At 37.5% G+C, this 19311-nt stretch overlaps 1 protein-coding gene across 1 annotated transcript in view; it reads right to left on the reverse strand.

Annotated features, from left to right (window-relative positions):
* The window catches only part of LOC123249910 (maltase-glucoamylase, intestinal-like), a 183852-nt gene that overhangs the window by 59685 nt on the left and 104856 nt on the right, over positions 1-19311 (reverse strand). The window contains exons 41-49 of the mRNA XM_044679001.1: positions 17091-17147; positions 16371-16495; positions 14558-14646; positions 12675-12724; positions 11057-11227; positions 8771-8923; positions 6927-6983; positions 4278-4402; positions 3811-3903 (exon numbers count right to left, since the gene is read on the reverse strand). Of these exons, the coding sequence (XP_044534936.1) occupies positions 3811-3903; positions 4278-4402; positions 6927-6983; positions 8771-8923; positions 11057-11227; positions 12675-12724; positions 14558-14646; positions 16371-16495; positions 17091-17147 (920 nt within the window). The remainder of the gene's footprint in view (positions 1-3810; positions 3904-4277; positions 4403-6926; positions 6984-8770; positions 8924-11056; positions 11228-12674; positions 12725-14557; positions 14647-16370; positions 16496-17090; positions 17148-19311) is intronic.

Below are 19311 nucleotides of genomic sequence, written 5' to 3' on the forward strand. Positions count from 1 at the left end.
AGAGAGCCGCGAACCACACTTTTATTCTCCATGTCCCTACGTCCCCCAATGTATGCATGTAAAAAATGGGATGTGGGGTAGGACAAATTTAGTGAGTGGTTTCTAGCATCACACATTGTAAAGATGAGGAACCCAGATTCAAAAGAAACAAATTGAATAGTCAAGGTTATAGATGTAGATCGCAGTTATTCCAGGCTGATGAGGACATAGAACACCCTTATAAATGGGTGAGAATCACAAGGCAATATAGAAAGATAGAAAATGCACCCTCTAAGGAAGCAAGTTGGTGCAATGGAGAGAGCGCTGACATTAAGACTCAGGATAACCCGAGTTCAACTTCTACCTCAGACAGTTACTAGCTATATGATCCCAGACAAGTTACTAAACCATGTAAGACTCATTTTTTTTCACTTATAGAATGGAAATAATAATAGCACTTGCCTCATATATTGTGAGAATAGAATGAAATAATAAATGTATAGAAATATCAGCTATTGTTATTATTAAGGAGTTGCCTGAGGCACAAATTGGCCATATAACTTGTCCAGAGTTGCATAACTGGTATTTTTTTTTCCTAAGCCCTTTCCTTCTATCTTAGTATCATTTCTAAGACAGAAGAGCATCAAGGGCTAGGCAATCAAGATAAAGTGATTTGCCTAGAGTCACACAATTAGGAAATGTCCGAGGCCAGATCTGAACCCAGTCCTTTCAGGTCTGGGTCTGGAGCTTTACCCACTGTGGCAAGTTGCTGCCCTTCTATAACTAATATTAAAGGTGGGATTTGAACCCATATCTTACAGATTCCCTGCAAGTACTCTATCTTGCCATCTCTACAAATGGTATAATATGGGTCTTTAATATCATTAATAATGCTTACCAGTCTAGCAGAAAAGTTTGCCAAGTAATAGTTTCCACTTTCATATGTATCTGCAAATAAACATAGTTACATGTTTCATGTTCTTTCCCTGTCCCCCAAACCCACCATCCCCCTTGTTGCTGACATGCAATTCCACTGGGTTTTACATGTATCATTGATGACTATTTTCCATTTTCAAGCTTTGCCTATTACCTTCTCCCCCTTCCATCCACAGGAGACTTGGGTGCGATGCAAATAAAACATTCCCATTTAAAACCAATGTACTAGGTGACTGAAGAATACTTTTCCCATTAACCTCTTTCATCCCTGCTCCTCTCTTCTCTCAATTGCTCCTCATAGTTTTCCAACTTCTTTTTTCTCCATTTTAAACCCACGCTTTGGGGTTTTGTGGTCATGTCCACTGGGCATGACTATTGTTATTGTTAAATGATCATATGGTCCCAGTTTGACAAAGAAGTAGGCAAAATTGCCTCTGAGAAATTACTTCAAGATTATTTCCGAACCAATTCACCAATGTTGGAATGTGCCATGGTCTTCAATAATGGGGATAAAGGGCCAGGGGCCTATTCATGGGAGGAGCTAAAGGTTAAAAGAGTGCAAGGAGTGTGAAATGAATGAGGGAGTAAAAGGACTTCTGGTAGACTTCAAAGACATGCTGGCCGTGAGGAAAAGGGGAAATAGATAACCAGATTGATTAACTCATTCACTGAAATGGAGGAAAGTTCAAAGAAACCCTGGAGATCATTGGCATTTGGGCTCTGTTTAAATGTTCCAAAGATCCATAATAATTTTATCTGTACCAGTACTCCCTTCCCTGAGTCATATCACAATACATCCACATTTTATTGAATTCTCTTCATGGGTTGCTGTGACTGAAATAATTTTACTTTGTGGACAACCTTCTGGTGATGGGCTTGGCCAAAGTGGTCCTAAGACAACTGACATAGGACTATAGAACCAGAACAAGAAGGGGTCTTAAAGACTGTCTTGTCCACCCCCCTCATTTTACTGATGAATAACCCCCCCCAAGAGAGTAACTAGCACCACATGACAGGCAATGTTTGAAGGCAATTTGTTTGGCTTCAAAGCTAATATTCTTTGCCCTATCTCTCAAGTAGCTATTCGGAAAAGACTAGAATATATGGAGCATCTCTGACCTAAGTTCATCATCCTTGAAGAACCTCCAGTTTAGTAGGACCTCCCAGACCTTTTGCTTTGTTGTTATATAGTCTTTGAAAACCCTTTGCTAATTTATTGTTAAGTCATTTTTTTTCAGTCATATCCAATATTTTAATGAACCTACTTGGGGTTTTCTTGGCAAAGATATTGGAGTGGTTTGCCATTTCCTTCTCTAGCTCACTTTATAGATGAGGAGGCCGAGGCAAATAAGTCTAGTAAATAAAAGTCTAGTAAAGGCCAGATTTGAACTCATGAAGATGAGTCTTCCTTATCCCAAGCCCACCATCTTATGATGCCATCTAGTTGCCCAGTTGGTTGTACTATAAACAAAAAGGCAACAGAGTACTTTCATGGGGAGGGGGGGCAGAAGGGGAGGGGAGAAGAGGGACGACACATAGGTAATCGGCAGTTTTTAGTATATAATTGTCCATGGTGCTTGGGCTAACCCATAGACCATGGTGATTTCCTATTATTAAAAGGTTTCTGATGCTTAAGATATAACCCATTAGAAGTGAAAAATGAAAAATAACTATGTATATTACATGCCTTGTGTATGTAATATGTATGTAACTAGCAATTGAAGAATTGGTCAGGTAGTGGTGGTGCTAATTTGGGTTCATTTTCTCTCTACATAATACCCGTGCAAAAGGGTACACAGGAATGGTAAGGTATGTTCTATGTATTCCAGGGAAACCATTGTGTTGTACCTAATAGTAACAGCTACTTGGGAAAGGGAACAAGAGCCACTTGGCTACAGCTGAGGAAAAACCACCACCTGGACCACCAGGAATAATCATGCTTCCAACATCTTCTGATCTGGATGGGACCATGTGTACACCGATTCAGTGAGCTTTTCTAGAGTATACTTAGTAGTAAGTAAATGTTAACATCACAGCTAGGACTTATGGAAGGGGCTTATTAGTCATATGAGAACTGTGTCCTAGTAACAAAGAGGGCACTTGGAGCTTGGACAGAGCCATAAGATCCCTCACTCCCTGTCTTAGTAACAGTGAGTATAGTAAATGTTACTCAACATTATTGCCTCACAATATTTTTTTACACTATGATAAGTTTATGCCTCTTTGTTAACATAGAGGCAGATTACCATGGATAATCTAAAAACTAATAATATTGTTATTGGCTTAACCAAATTGCACTTTCCCCACCCTCTTCCTCTGTAATAGTAGGGGAGGGTGGAAATATTATTGACTCAGTTTATGTATTGATTGTTCTGCAATCTACTTTCCTTTCTTTTTCATTCTCTGTTACAAGGGAGGAGATAGGGGATAGATTCAGAAATTTTAAAAAGACAAATTTTAAAAATCAACTGCACTGATTGGGAGTGTGTGGGAACATTGGCTTATTCCTTACATGGCAGGAAGAAGTAATGGGGATGTGGTGGGGGAGAATAGCTGACTGCAAAGAAACTCTCTAAACATGCAGATTTCCTGTAATCATAGGATAATAAATGGAAAAGATCTTAGAAACCATTGAGTCTGACTTCTCATTTGATAGATGAAGAAACTGAGGCCCAAAGAGATTTGCTCAGGGTCATATGGTTTGGCAGGATTTGAGCCCAGACCTCCTTAACTGCACATCTAACACTATTCATCATGCAATACTATGGCTACACCTGGCTTTAAAAATAAAAGTTTAGAAATGGTTTAATCTTGAAAAAGAAAAGGATAAAAATTTCTAGAGCATATACAAGACTCCTGATGAAGGCATTTAGATTCTACCCAGGGAGCCCATACTCACTAATGCTTTCTCCATCATCCCAGAAGAGACAACCTTCAGCATTTCCTTCATCATCCAAAGCAACTGTGAGACCCATGAACTTCTGTCGGCTAAGTTAACATCAGAAAAAAATAGTTAGAATGTTATGCATAGAGTATGCTTCAACTAGAATAGTTATAATAATGATATTGATATAGAGCATTAATGTTTACAAAGCGCATCACATTATTTCATTTGATCTTCATAAAATACCTACCTCAAGTACTACTATCATCCTGAATTATCCCTACCCTAATCCCCAGAGACCAGCAGCAACTCCAGATTTTTACCTCTTTCCAACCAGGTTCTGAGAAAGATCTTTAATAATCCTTCAAAGAACTTGGTGCAACCTAAGGCCAAGATACCCCAATACAAATCAATGTTGAAATTAATGACTCTTAGGAAAGGTGGTATGCAAAGGGGAAATCTCTAGTCTCTCACTCACCTGGAGTGGGTATTAATGGCAGGTTCTTGCCAGGGAAGGATGTAGCCCCCACGGACATGAAGGTTAATGTGATCAAGAGGAGCTGATAATTCCTTAAACTGTTTCCTTACTCCTATATTTTCTCCCTGTGGCAAGAGGCAGGAGAGGATAATGAAAGAAAGGTACTTTACTTTGGCTAAATAATAGCATGGCAGAAGAAAACATTTTCATGCCCTCCTATTCATTTTACTAGACTTTATACCCACACATCAGAGCCACATACAAACACTGCTACACCTTGAGTCAGCATACTTCCATCTGAGAATTTGGCATTTGGTGCTTGCCCTTCTCTAGTTTCAACTTCAACTCTTCCATTTATCTCATCTCTGTTAAACTTGCCTACCTAACTGAAACCACAATCAGTCACTTAACTGAAATCTAAAGGAAGAATCAGAGAAGAGTAAATACCTGACTTGGACTTCCAAGACAGTCATTTCATAGTTTCCCTCATCATCAATTTAGATCCCTTTAAGTTTAAAGAGACACCATGACTCATTCTATAAACCCCTATTTCTAAGTCTTGTGAAAGATCTCTGTTCCTGTACATTCTGGAGATCAAAAAACAAAAGAAAACAAGCAAACAAACCAAAAACCAACATACGAATCTAGGTCATTACAAATTCATTTGGTCCAACTCAATTGATCCACTGCTCAGTAGTGTTTGGGGAATGGTGAAAGTCATAGTCTAACTCAGTCAAGCTATAGTGTACATCATGAAGAATATGCTACAAAGTAAATTGGACCAAAATGTCGAGGGACTTTAACGCCAGGCTATTTAAGGCACCAATAGGAATCGTTGAAGGTTTTTCAACTTGGAGGTAAATAATCATAAATATGCACTTAGAAAATTCTGGAAGAAAGATAGACAAAGAGAGACACAAGGGGCAGGAAGACAAATTGGAAAGACTTTGCAATTGGTCACTTCTAATGTAACGAGAGCACAAATGTATGTGGTAGTGGCAGAGATGGAAAAAAAGAGGATAGAAATGAAATCTAGAAGACTTGGCAGTTCAGAATGGTGGCATGGCAAGGAAGATATAACTATCCAAGAGGATTTCATGTTTCAAGTTACAGGGAAAATATGGCAAGAGCATTAATAGAAATAGAAAAATTTGGAGGAGGGAGAGTTTAGAGGGGGAAAATGTGGTATATGTCATAGCAATATTTACTAGTGGTGATGTCAAACAGACAGAAATTCCATACTGAGTTTGGGTCAAGGCTACAACTATAAATACAGAGAATATTCACTTAGTGATGATGGCTGCAGCTAAAGAAATGAGTGAGATGACTGAAGATATATGGAGAGAAGTAGTCATGAAAAAAGCCGTATAAACCTCTTATGCTTTGGCAGGAAGAGGAGTAAGAGAAGTCATTGATAGAGATAAAGTCAGAGATAGATAATCAAAGTGCTTATAGATGTATATGAAAGCAATGGAATAGAAGAAACTCAGGCAGAAGACACGATGCAACCAAGTACAATAAATTCAATAATTGAGAAAAGGCACATGGTTCGGCAATTAGAAGATCAAGGACTTGCAATACCCTTTAATGAGGCTGTTTTGGAAACACCATAACTGCTCCAGCATCAAGGTGATTGTAATTGGTATAGGACAGCTTTGGCAGAGTACTGGCATATGTGAGGCCCCCAGAATGGGGTAAGTGCTCCATTCTCCCTCTTTCCAGGGCACAAGGATATTTTTGCATGCCCTGCCCTGCAGTTCAGTCATCCAAAGCAAGCACTTCTTCCCTCAACTCTCTCCAGTAATGTGGGGGGCTCATGGTCAGCTTGAATTTGCCCTCTGGGTACTCGAACTCAAAAAACTTTGCAAATACTGGTATAGAAGCTACAGTATTCTGCTTATAGAAACTACTCTGCCTGTTTCCCAAAGGCTTTGGAAATGAAGTTTTCTCACTCAGCTTGGAAAGAGTATACCACTCTACAGTTCTCTCTTTTTTTAATATTTTGAAATTCCTTATGAAGAGTTGACTAAACATATTTTGAGAATGTATGTTGGAAGGTATATTAACAATAGAGTATGTAAAGTCAACTGCATAAAAGATAATGGGACAAAAGTTTTAGAAATTTATGCATGAACTGATGATAGGTCAAGTATTTGTTTGCCATTAATCTCTATCTTTGATGTTACCTTCCTTTGAATATGAGAAATAAAACTCACCAATGACCTTCTTGATTCCTCCACACTCTGGCTATTTGATTTGGCCTTAGAAAAAAATCACTGCACTAAAGTTATTTCTGAAGACTTCTGAAGTGCCCCCAGCTCTGTGACCATAACTAACATGCGCATTCTATACCCTGTTAGCAAAAATTGCTCTACTCATTTCATCAAGTTCCCCTTCTTTACTGGAATACAAGTGATTCACTCAGCTCCCAAGGACTATTCACCCAGGCTCACTCAGTTTTTTTTTAAGTGCATCATAAACCAGTAACTTCAGAAGACTCCCAATTACCAATGCTTATGAAACTGGGTTAATGAAAGAGTAATGATAGGATGAAAATTCTTAGCCGCCCACTCTCTCATCTCACATTCAGACACACACCATCCTGAACAGAGGGAGCATGAGCTCCTACATCCCATCGCAGAGGCTTACCGTGTAGTAATCATACCAGCGGGCATCAGGGAAGTAGGCAGATACATTCCGGGCATTCTAAGATAAATTAAAGGTTTTAAAAAATGAAATAAATGGGAAGAGTGATCAAAATATCCTGAAGGGAATAACATGAATAATAATCACTACATTAAAGAGTGCAAAAAAGCAAATGGCCCATGGATTTATTATCTCCTGGTTGTCGTCCAATGACTGTGAGGTAGGGACAAGTATCATTCATTTTACAGATGAGGAAACTGAAGCATCAAGAACGATTCCAAGTCTGATGACAATTCAATGCCAACACAAAGACTAGATCCTAGCACTCACAATGCCCAGCTCAGACAATTTCCATGACTCAATATTGTATCTCACTCAGGATCTGATATAGACTCAGGANGTGAACAGTTCAGTGAGACAGACCTGGAGTTGAGAAGACCTAAATTCAAATCTGGACTCAAACATTCCCTAACAGGGTGACCCCTTTGAAGTAAGTCTTCAAAGGAGATAATAGGGGAAAAATAAAAAACGTGTCACTTCCAGTTCAACTCAACATGCCACTATAATGTCAAATATTTGTGAATGAAAAAAAAAAGATGTTCTCCATTGGAACGTGTGGAAAGAGATCCTGGGATGCTAAGGGACAAGTGGTCCCTCCAGAATAGAATAGCCTTTCCTTCCCTGACTATTAGAGACCCCTCGGTAGGAGTAGGTGGGAGAGAAAAAAATACTCATATAAATAGCCATTTACCTCACATCCTTCCTAACATCTCACTTAACCTCAATTGCCTAGGTCTTACCGTTTTTCTTCTGCCTTAGGACCATTACTTAGTACCTATACCAAGAAAGAAGGTAAGAGTAAAAGAAAATAAGAAAGAAAGAAAGAAAGAAAATGATGTTGAGCTTGGAGTTCTTAAGTAAAGATAAAGAATAAGGTAAGGATCAAAATATAAGTACATACATGGGTCCTACAGGCAATTTATCCTCATTTCATAGAAAAGCTATTAAGGCTTCAGGCTTGGATAAGTTAGGTAATTTGACCATTCCAGAACAAGTCAGCATCAGTACTAGCATTTTTTTTGAACCCTCATCAACCGAGAATCAATACTATGTATTGGTTCCAAAGCAGAAGAACGAAAAGGGCTAGGCAATAGGGATTAAGTGATTTACCAAGGAATACATAGCTAGGAAGTGTCTGAGGTAAGATTTGAACCAAAGACCTCCCAACTATAGGTCTGGCTCCCAATCCACCGAGCCATCTAGCTTCCCCTAGAACTAAAATTTTAGTTCAACTCTTTTCAATTGCATGTCCACCACACATTCTACTACACTGCACCATCTTTGGGTTCTATCTTCTTCCCCATTTATGCCCTCCTTTCAGAGGTATCCTAGGCTCTAATTTCTTGATTTAGAAACCAAAAGTAATCTGAAGAGGTAATAAACATGATGCTAAACTTCTTAATGATATAACAAAGTCTATGTACTGAGATACTGAGAGAGAGAGAGAGAGAGAGAGAGAGGAGAGAGAGAGATGTTCTCCATTAGAATCGTAGGATTCTAGTATCATAGATTTAAAGCTGGAAGGGACATTAGAGATCAAAGGCCAACCCTTTAATTACAAATGAGGAAAATGAGGCCAAGTTTCCAGGCAAAGGGGCTTGGCCAACATCATACAGTTAATAAGTATATGAGGCAAAATTGGAACCCACATCTTCCTCACTTCCAAGCCAACATTCTATGATGATTTAGATCATGTGAGAGGAAATGAAGGAGTCACCAGATGGATTAGAAATAAATGAGTATATGTGGGCATATCAATGTGTAGGGGAGTATTTATATGATCTTACCTCCCAGATACAGTCACGTAATTTACATTTCTCTTCCTGAGCACCATCTGCATCTGGGTAGCAGTCAAATTTTTCTGTGTCTCTGAACTCTGTGGACCACTCCACTGTATACTCTTTCCCCAGCTCAAGGTTAAGTCCAGTGATGTGAGTGACCTATACAGAGAGAAACAATTTGTTAGTTAAAAAATACTACTAAAATCAGCAACTAAAAAAAAAAAAAAAATCAATCCAGTGAACTAATTCTCATACATGAATGAAATGGAAAAATTCAAAAAAGTATAGAAAAAAAAATGATGCACACTATTTTAAAAGCCAAGACCAAGGGGGCAGCTGGGTAGCTCAGTGGATTGAGAGTCAGGCCTAGAGATGGGAGGTCCTAAGTTCAAATCAGGCCTCAGACACTTCCCAGCTGTGTGACCCTGGGCAAGTCACTTGACCCCCATTGCCCATCCTTACCACTCTTCCACCTAAGAGCCAAATGCACAGAAGTTAAGAGTTTAAAAAAAATTAAAAATAAATAAAAGCCAAGATGAAGAAAACAATCTAGATAATTACTATAGGAATGTAAATGAAAAAATAAAATATAAATAAAGAAAACGTAACACCTCACCATCTCAATGGCTTGTTTTAGTTCATGAAACTCCATACTAACAGCCAAACTCCATCTTTGTGGCTTGATAATCAAAAGCCATAGTCTTCCAGCAATTAAGACACTTTGTCTATCCTCCCACTTAAGGCATCAAGGTGGTATGAGAGATAGGGCAAGGGGCCAGGAATCAGCAAGATCTGAATTCAAACCCAACCCCTGAGGCTTATTAGGTTTATGACAATGAGCTAGCCACATAACCGCTGTTATCCTCAGTTTCAATGGCAATAATAACACCATCTACTTTGAAGAGTTATTGAGTGGATCAAATGAGACATTTCTGAAAGGTGCCTGGAATATAATAGGTTCCCTATATATGCTTATTCTCTTCCTCATTCCTACCTCTATTAATGTTGACTCCCATTAATAATATTCTAATCACTTTTCTTAGAAGCTTATTGACTCCTTTGTATCAAATAGGATCTCATTTTAAAAGTTTGGGGTGAAGGAACTAGAGAGAAGAAAAGCCCAATGGAACAAATCCTGAGTGTTGAGGTATCATGGTGTAAACTTAAGGAACAAACTATCCAGTAAAGAGGTTAACACCGATGTGTATAATGACGAAGCTCTCTTCCAACTGGAGATCTATGATCCCATGATAATGAAGACAAAAAGATTCTTCCCAGCTTCCTTTAAGTATCAGCTGAAATACCACTTTTTTAGAAGGTTTTCAATCTCTCCTCCTTATCCCATATCTCTTGTGAGCATCTTCTCTCTGACTCTTCATGACACCATTTGGGTTTTCTTGGCAAAGATATTACAGTGTTTTTCCATTTCCTTATCCAGGTCATTTTACAGATAAAGAAACTGAGGCAATCAAGGTTAAGTGACTTGTCACAGAGCTATTAAGTGAGTGAGATTTGTAATCAAGTCTTCCTGACACCAGGCTCTACCCTGGCATATCACCTAACTGCCCAACAGAGGCTATTTTAGCTTTTGATTCAATCATTGATTAAAAAGAAAGTCATGGGTGATGGGGGTGGGGGGTGCATCTTGGTGACTCAGTGGACTGAGAGCAATGTCTAGATATAGGAGGTCCTAGGTTCAAATCTGGCCTCAGATATTTCCCAGCTTTGTGACCCTGGGCAAGTCACTTAACCCTCATTGACTAGCCCTTACCACTCTTCTGCCTTAGAACCAATATGCAGTATTGATTCCAAGATGGAAGGCAAGGGTTTAAAAGAAAGAGAGAGAGACAAAAGATCTATCCAGCTCTAGATTCTATAACATCTGTATAATGTATCTATATCCACACTTTTAAATGATTATGACTTGGAGTCATCACAAAACATTCATTTATATGTAAATCTTCTAATTAATAAATATTTCTAAGTGCATTAAAAATAAACCCTTGTCTTCCTTCCATCTTAGAATCAACATTATGCAATGGCTCCAAGGCAGAAGAGAGCTAGATAATGGGGATTAAGTGACTTGCTCAAGATCACACAGCTAACGTGTTTGAGTCTAAATGCATTTTAGTTAAGATTTTCACACACCAAAATAAAAAAAATTAATAAAAATTTGATGTTTAAAGGACAAAAATTATAGGGAATGTATATATTTTGTTACAATGGACAGTTGATTCACTCAGATGCCAGAAAAATGAGGTTAATTTAATCACAGGTTTAAGAAAAGCTTACCTTTGTTGCAGGATTATACTTTATCTCAGCATCAGACTGGATTGGAACATTATTCTCTTTCACAGTAACTACAAGTGGTTGGAAATTCAGCCCAAAGATTTTGATCTCTTTAAATGCCAGGCCATTTGGATCTTGGTAATTCTGCTGTAAAACCTTCACATCCAGGTGTTTCTAAGATGCAACCCCAAACAGAAAATCCATGAGACCTCCACTGATACCTTAAGAATGGCTTAAACTCCTCAATGTCTAAAGCCATGACTAACCCTTTTTATGTGCTTTGGCATTTGGAGGGAAGAATTTAGGATTAGGCTATAATAGTAAATAGTTAATAATACTGTTGTTTTACTTCCTGATTCATCAGAAATATGAAAGACTGAAAAATCTCTGCTATGATAAAATAGATTCTGTTATTCTGGGATGACAACATGATTTATTAGTCAAAGGACTAGCATTCAAATCTCATCTCTGATGCTCTCTAACTGTGACCTTGGGCACTTCAGTTACTTAACCACTTTGAGCCTGTTTCCTTATAAATAAAAGGAAAGGACTGGATTGAATGACTCCTGAGGTTACTTCCAGAACTAAATTTTATGATCTTATGAAATTTTTCTTCCCTAACACTAAGCACACTCTCCACCAGTGTTCCTTGCATGACAAGTTGAAAGGTAGATTACTAAAGGTAGGAAGGATTCCTCCTGGCTTCTGGCATACTCTAGCTTCTCCCAACATTTTCTAAATAGTGATTTGAGAGCAGCTAGGTAGCACAGCGAATAGAGAGCCAGGTCTAGAGCTGGGAGGACCAAGGTTTAAAAATGGCCTCAGACACATTCTAGCTGCATAACCTTGGGCAAGCCACTTAACCCTTATTGCCTAACCCTTGCCACTTTTCTGTCTTAGAACTAAGAACTTAGAAGAAAGACAGAAGGTAAGGTTTAGAAAAAAATAAATCTATTTCATGTAGTTGATCCTCTAAAAAATTGAATGTATATATTATTATATCTATGTAAATCACAGCTGGACAGTATAACTCCTTAGGTCTTCTTCAGAGATGTCTTTCAGAGATGATGTAGAGAGTATTGGTAAGTGGTTTGGGGAGACAGTTGCCATAGTTTTAATCATTCCCTAAAGGACTCTGAAATCTCTTTTATTAGGATGGTTACTGAGAATTGATTCTTCATTCAAAATTTCAGAGACTAAAAGAGTATTGTGTTATTGGAAATTTTGTGGTCTTTGAACTATATTTCCCATGAGCCCACTGGTTTCCTGTCATTACGCCCTGACGTAGACGGGGGGGATAAAATTGAGGAGCTGGCATTCCTATTCTCTTTCCTTCCTATGGCAGCATGGTGGCAGCAGGGAATGGCGGGCTGCTTGAATAGCCTAAGTGAGCATGGTATATGGCTTTATTTTCTTGAAATTACTAAAGTTATCATTATATATTAATTTTATTTTTTACAATATTCAGGCAAAGAGCATCTAATATTTGGGACAACTGAGAAAGTCATGGCCCTCAAAAGAGTCAAGAAGGCAAATTCTCCCTTAATGACATATTTATTTATTGTCTTTTAGGGACATTAATTTTGCTAAGAAAAAAGTCAAAACATCCATGAACACTTACCTGACTGGCAGAGAACGTTGAGAAATAATAATTCCCCCGTTCATAGGTATCTGTAACACAACAATAGAATAAAATCTACCAGGTCCCATGAAACCCAGCCTAGGACACAAGAAGTTCAAAACACCATCATATCAATGCCAAGACTCTCTCCTTCGCTCTTTCTCTTTCTTCTTTAGAATCTCATATTTACAGACTATAGCAAAAAATATTCAATAACCCAATGTGTGCTCCTGAATTAAGTAGCTGAAATGAAAATTTTTATTTTTAGCTTATTCTTTCTTTAATTATGATAATACCTGAGTGGCAGAGGGGTTAGGAAATCTGAAATACTTTTTCTGGATAAAGTTATTTTCTAACATAAAATTATTTTTTTTTTTCATTTTTACTTGGAATTATTGACCTGGTATTATTCATCAAGAGAGTTAATACAAGAAAGAGGAAGAGGAAGGGGGACAGATAAAGAGAAATATAGAAGAAAAAGGAAAATAAATGGAGGGAGGAATGAGGAAAACAGAAAGCTTGTGCTATCTATATGGGTTGAACCTCTTCATCTTGTTGAGCTTACCTTAAGACATGAGTTTGAACCTTAGCATTGCAGGTCCAAAAATCCAACTTTACCATTTCATCTAGTATTATGGAATAAGGAAGAATCCATTTATACTTACTAAACTCTCAAAATATCCATTTAAAGTCAGAATGTGAGAATCACAGTTTGTAATGGGTGTTCTCTGGTACAACAAGACCTTACCATTTCGACAACATTCTCCAATTTAGGTAGGCACACAGAAAATGAAGTGAATACATTCTACTAAAGGTAATGAAAACTGTAACTAGAAATGCACATTCATATTTTTAGAAGATTAATGTATCATGTTACAGGATACATTACTGCCAGGAATGGGATTAAATTAGCTAAATTCCATCTCCAAGTTTCTGTGGAGCTAACAGAATTTAGAACTAAAAGAAACATGAGAAATCTTGGTCATTTCCTTCATTTTATAGGAGGATTAACAAAAGTCCAGTTAGATGACTTGACCAATGACAGACCCATAACCTAGCACAGACTTCTGATTAAAGTTGCCCTGCTTGGCCTTTGGTCAGAATTAGAATTGTAGTGTAGGAACAGTTTTTCCAGATCCATCTTCCCATGCCTCTTAGGCTAACTTTTTCTTAAAAGGTATTCAAACCATCCTTGAATCTTGAATGTCTCAGGGGACTAAAGGTTTAGGTGGCTGACATCATTTCCCAGTGGATGGACACAAAACAGCCAGGAGGAGCTGCAGACACTCTCTGATGTCATACTGCTGAATTACAATGGGCAACTCAAGGAAGGGACAGCCAAAATCAACTGAACATGTTTCTAGTGTCTTTCCTGACTGAATAGTCTTCTCCTGTTATAGGATAACTTAGTCTTGTTTTTAAAACTGCTAAATGATCTATGAGTGTTTGATTTATACCAAAGAAAACCTAAAATGGCCAAGGAACTAGCATGAGTCTAACTCAGCCAAGAAGAGTAAGGAGTGAAAGGTACAAAGATGTGAACTTGGGCTCAATATGAAGAAAAAAATAGAACTGGAGTGATTCTCAAATAGAATCCTGATTTGGGGTGGGAGTGAAGATATCAAGTTGTCCTTTACTTCACATCTTCAAGGAGAAAGCAGATGATAATGAGTATACCCTTTTTCAGGTGAAATTTGGAATAGATGATTTCAGAATTCCTTTCCAACTCTGAGAGACAATAGAGTCTAAAGAAATATTCAAATAAATGATTAAAATGAATTGATTTTAAGATGGGTAAGAACACAGAGGTGCTATGAGAAAAACTATAATGTAGCCTTTACACCAAGATTGATGTAAATTTAATCTGAGGAAGCCCCACTTACCAATACTCTCTCCATCATCCCAGAAAAACTCTCCTTCAGCTGTTCCATTATCTGATAAAGCCACAAGAAGACCCAAGGAGTTTCTCCGGCTATGAAAATTAAAAATTAAAGTCAGGCATCGAGCTCCTTGAGAATGATATATGATCTCTGTATATCCTCTTGTTTCTAAAATTTTCCCCAGGATAAGTATCATGCAACTAACTTTGTAGCAATTATCAAGTATGGGCAAGCCTAGAAACAAAACGTCCTGGGTTCAAATCTTGCCTCAAACACTTCCTACTGTATAATCCCATTGTCTAACCCTTTCCACTCTTCTGCTTTGGAACCAATACTTAGTATTGATTTTAAGAAAAAAAATAAGAGTATATTCTCCCCTCAAAGACCCTATGTTATTAGAGCATATCATAGGTCACAAAGCACTTCTATTCATAATGTCACTTGCCACTTGACACAAAATTTCCCTTGTGAATGGCATAGGATTATGATGATGCTTATGGTAAGAGTCATAATTAGCAATTGTATCCAGGATAGATGGTATAAAAATGTGCTAGGGACAAATAGAAGGAAAAACATGAAGTTTGCCATCTGTTCACTGAGGTGAATGGGAAAATGGTCTATGGGAGGAGGGGAGTGTTTGTAGAAATCCTCAGTCCCTTCCTTTCTCCATTGAATATGGAATACTTAGTAATTTCCTATTTTTAATTAATTACTATTGCTAATTAGTTCTAAACTCAGTTGCCTGTATGCTGATGAAGGACTAAATGTGCTCTGTGAATCCTTCAAACCAAGGAGCAAAAAATTGGAAAATGAGAGAATGTACCTCAATTGGGGAATGGTTGCACAAAACTGTGGTATATTATGTTGATATAACACTATTGCTCTATAACAGATGATGAACTGATTGATTTCTATAAGAACTGGAAAAACCTCCATGAACTGAAGCAGAGTGAAATGAGCAGAACCAGGAGAACATTATACACAGTAACCAGAATATTGTGGGATGATCAAATGTAACTGATTTTGCTACTAAATGCAATAAAATGATCCAGGACAACTCTGAGGGACTTATGAGAAAGAATGCCGTCCACATCTAGAGATAGAACTGTGGGAGTAGAAATCCAGAAGAAAACATGATTTATCATTTGTTTATATGGGCATATTAATTTGGGGGTTTGATTTTAAAAGATGACTCTATTACATAAGTGAGTAACATGGAAATAGGATGTGAATGATATATATATATTTATATATTTAAAACCCAGTGAAATTGCTTGTCAACTCCAGGACAGGGGAGTGAAGAGGGGAAAGAGACAACAAGAATCATGTAACCATAGAAAAAAATTAAAAAATAAATTAAATAAGTTAAAACACATACAGACATATATACATTAATTTAAGCATCACGGGAGAAAGCAAAAGTACTGCCCATTCTATTCTGTATACACATCTAGGAACAACTGGGAGTAAAGTGGCCAGGAAATAGAATCTCCTTCTTAGTCTTTTACAACTTTCCTCTCAGCACCCAATCATTATTAACTCTACCTGTGGAGTAGGGAAGATAGTTTCAAGAACTATTATCCTAATTTTACCGAATCAGGGAACTGAGGTTCTGTGAGTTTAGATGATTTTTCTATATTCTCACAGCCAGCAATTAACTCAAACCCAGGCTTCCTGACTTCAAGTCCAGAACTGTCCACTACACTTCATTGTCTTTCAAGAAATTGGTAGGGAGCACAAAGAATTAGCATTATGATCTGAGGTACACATTTGGAAATAAAAGATGATTCCCCCTGCCATTCCCCTCCCCACTCACCTATAATGAGTATTATTAGCAGGTTCTTGCCAAGGAAGGATGTAGCCTCCACGGATATGGAGACTGATGTGGTCAAGAGGAGCTGGCAGATCCTTCCACTGTCCCCTCACTCCAATATCTGAGCCCTTTGATTGAGAAAAAGGCAAGGAGGAAATTAATTCAGAAACTACCTCTTAGCTGAATAGTTAACTAAAGAGAGAAAGCATTTTCCCATGACAGACTCTCATTTCCATACATGGATCCTATTTTTTAATCCCATATAGACTGGTCATGAATGATTCCTCCTTCTCTATCTCACTTTTATACCAAATCTTGCCAAATTTGCCCTTCTTCAAGGAAATCTTCTCTTAAGAATTCCCACCATTTGTCAAATATCATCAACCCCATCTCATGCCTCTTCTATATAGCCATTCTCGGGGTTCAGCTGAGGCTTTGGAAAAATCTGGATGTTCAACTAATAGAGAATTAAGTCATTGACTCAAGGAGAATCTACACTATGGAGGAAAAATAAATGGAAATAAAGCAGTCAATGATGGGCTACTTGATGCCAGGTCTCCTGCACCAATGGCAAAATTGTCAGAATCTTATATAAAGAATCTGAAAACATCCCAGATGTTTTCCTTCCCATCCCAGATGATCCTTCCTACTCCCTAACCTTCATGCTTTTCTGAATGGGGGGGAGCATGAGCTTTTATGTGCTCATATGTCACAGAAGCTTACCGAGTAGTAATCATACCAGCGGGCTCTGGGGAAGTAAGCAGACACCTGCCTAGAATTCTACAATAAAAAAACATATGGGTTGTTAGAAAACTGACCTGGAAAGACTACTAATAATAATCATTACATTTCAATCGATCAAAAAGCATTTATTAAGTTCCTGTTAGACATAATCTAAGCACTGGGATACAAAAAAGAGGCAAAAGAGAGCCCCTGCTCTAAAGGAGATTACAATATAATGGGGAAAACATGCAAACAAATGTACATAAAGCAAGTTATATACAAGATAAATGAGAAGTAATTAACAGAGGGAAGGGACTAGAATTAAAAGATGTAAGGGAAGTCTTCCTGTAGATAGTGGATTTTAGTTAAGACTTGAAGCCAGGGAGATAAATAGGTGGAGTGGAGTGGGGAGAGCATTCTAGGAATGAGGGACAGCCAGAAAGAATGTCTGGAGCTGAGATATATAGTATGGAACAGCCAAGAAGCCAGTATCACTGGATCAAAGATTTTATGTAAGGGAGTAAGGTGTAAAAAGCCTGGAAAGGATAGGAAAAGAATAGGTTTGAAAGGCTTTGAATGACAAGTGGCATTTTGTATTTTTTTCCTGATGGTAAAAGGAAGTTTGTTAGCAGTTTACATGTTGAACCTGAGCTTTAAAAGAACAGCTTTAGTGAAATATTATAAAGGAAAAGAGTTCAGGACAGAACCCTGAAGATAACTATCATGACCTGATGGAGGATCCAGGAAAGGAAAGAGAGAAGGAGTAGTCAGATAAGTAGGAAGAAAATCAGGAGAGAGCAATATTCTGAAAACCTAGAGAGAAGAAAGAATCAAAAAGAGTGTCATCAACAGTGTCAAAGATTATAGAGACATCAAAGTGAATGAATATTGAGAAAGGATCATTGGATTTCATAACTAAGGAATCACTAGTAACTTTGGAGACAGTAGCTTCAGTGAAATAAGGTCAGAAGTCAGATGGTAAATGCTTAAAAGAGGGAGGAGGGAAAGTGTAGGCACCTAATGCAAATAACCTTTTCTAGGAATTTAGTTACAAAGGACAGAAGAGATACAGTAGTTAGCAGGGATGGAAGGATCATGTGAGGGTTTTTTAAGGTTAGAGGAGACATGGAAATGTTTGTAAATAGTAGGAAATGAGCCAATAAAGAGGGAGAGATTGAATAAGTGAAAGAATGGGGATCAGAGAGGAGGCAATCTGTTGGAGGAGACAGTTGAGAATAAGGCCATTTGAACAATTTGCAGTGAACCTTAGCAAGATATAAGGCAATTTCATTATATGAGACAGGAGCTGTATGTATAGTAATAGGAGATGAGAAAGAGGAGAGAAGAAAGAATTCACAATAAATGGCCTCAATTTTCTCTGTAAATTATGAGGCAAAGTTTTCCCCCACAGAGTGGAGAGAAGAGGGAGCCATGGAACAGTTAAGGAGAAATAATAGTGAAGCAGAACAGACATAATAAACAGTAGTAACCTTGTATTTGACAAAGTATAGATCCAAGTTTTTGGATTATGAACTCACTATTTTGTAAAATTTGCTGAGACAATTAGAAAGCAATTGGGATAAATAAGGTATAGATCAATAACTTACAACATTTACTAAAATAAGATCAAAATGGATACATGACCTAGACATAAAGGGAGATATAAGCAAATTAGAAGAACAAGGAAAATATATACCAGATTTATGGAGCGGAGACAAATTTATGAATAATCAAAAAGATAGAGAACATTATGAGATATTAAATGGGCTTTTTGATTACATTAAATTAAAAAGGGGTTGTACAAATAAGATTAGTGTAGCCAATATTAGAAAGAAAGCAAAAAATTGGGAAAAGATTTTATAGAAAATTTCTCAGATAGGTCTCATAACCTCCAATTGACAAATGATCAAAAGATATGTACAGTTTTGGATGAAGAGATCAAAGTTGTATATAGGTATATGAAAAAATAGATTGAAAAATGTGGAAAAACCTACATGAAATTATAATGGGTCAAATGAGTAGAACCAAGAGAACATAATATACAGCTACAGAATTAATATTTGAAGAATAACTTGTGAAATGTCCACCTCTAGAAAAAGAGAAACACAAAAGGAAGGAAGGGAGAGAGAGAAAGGGAGAAAGAAAGAGAGAAAGAAAGAGAGAAAGAAAGAGAAAGAGAGAGAGAAAGAAAGAGAGAGAGAGAGAAAGAAAGAGAGAAAGA

Source organism: Gracilinanus agilis, chromosome 5, assembly GCF_016433145.1.
Source record: "Gracilinanus agilis isolate LMUSP501 chromosome 5, AgileGrace, whole genome shotgun sequence".
NCBI lineage: Eukaryota > Metazoa > Chordata > Mammalia > Didelphimorphia > Didelphidae > Gracilinanus > Gracilinanus agilis.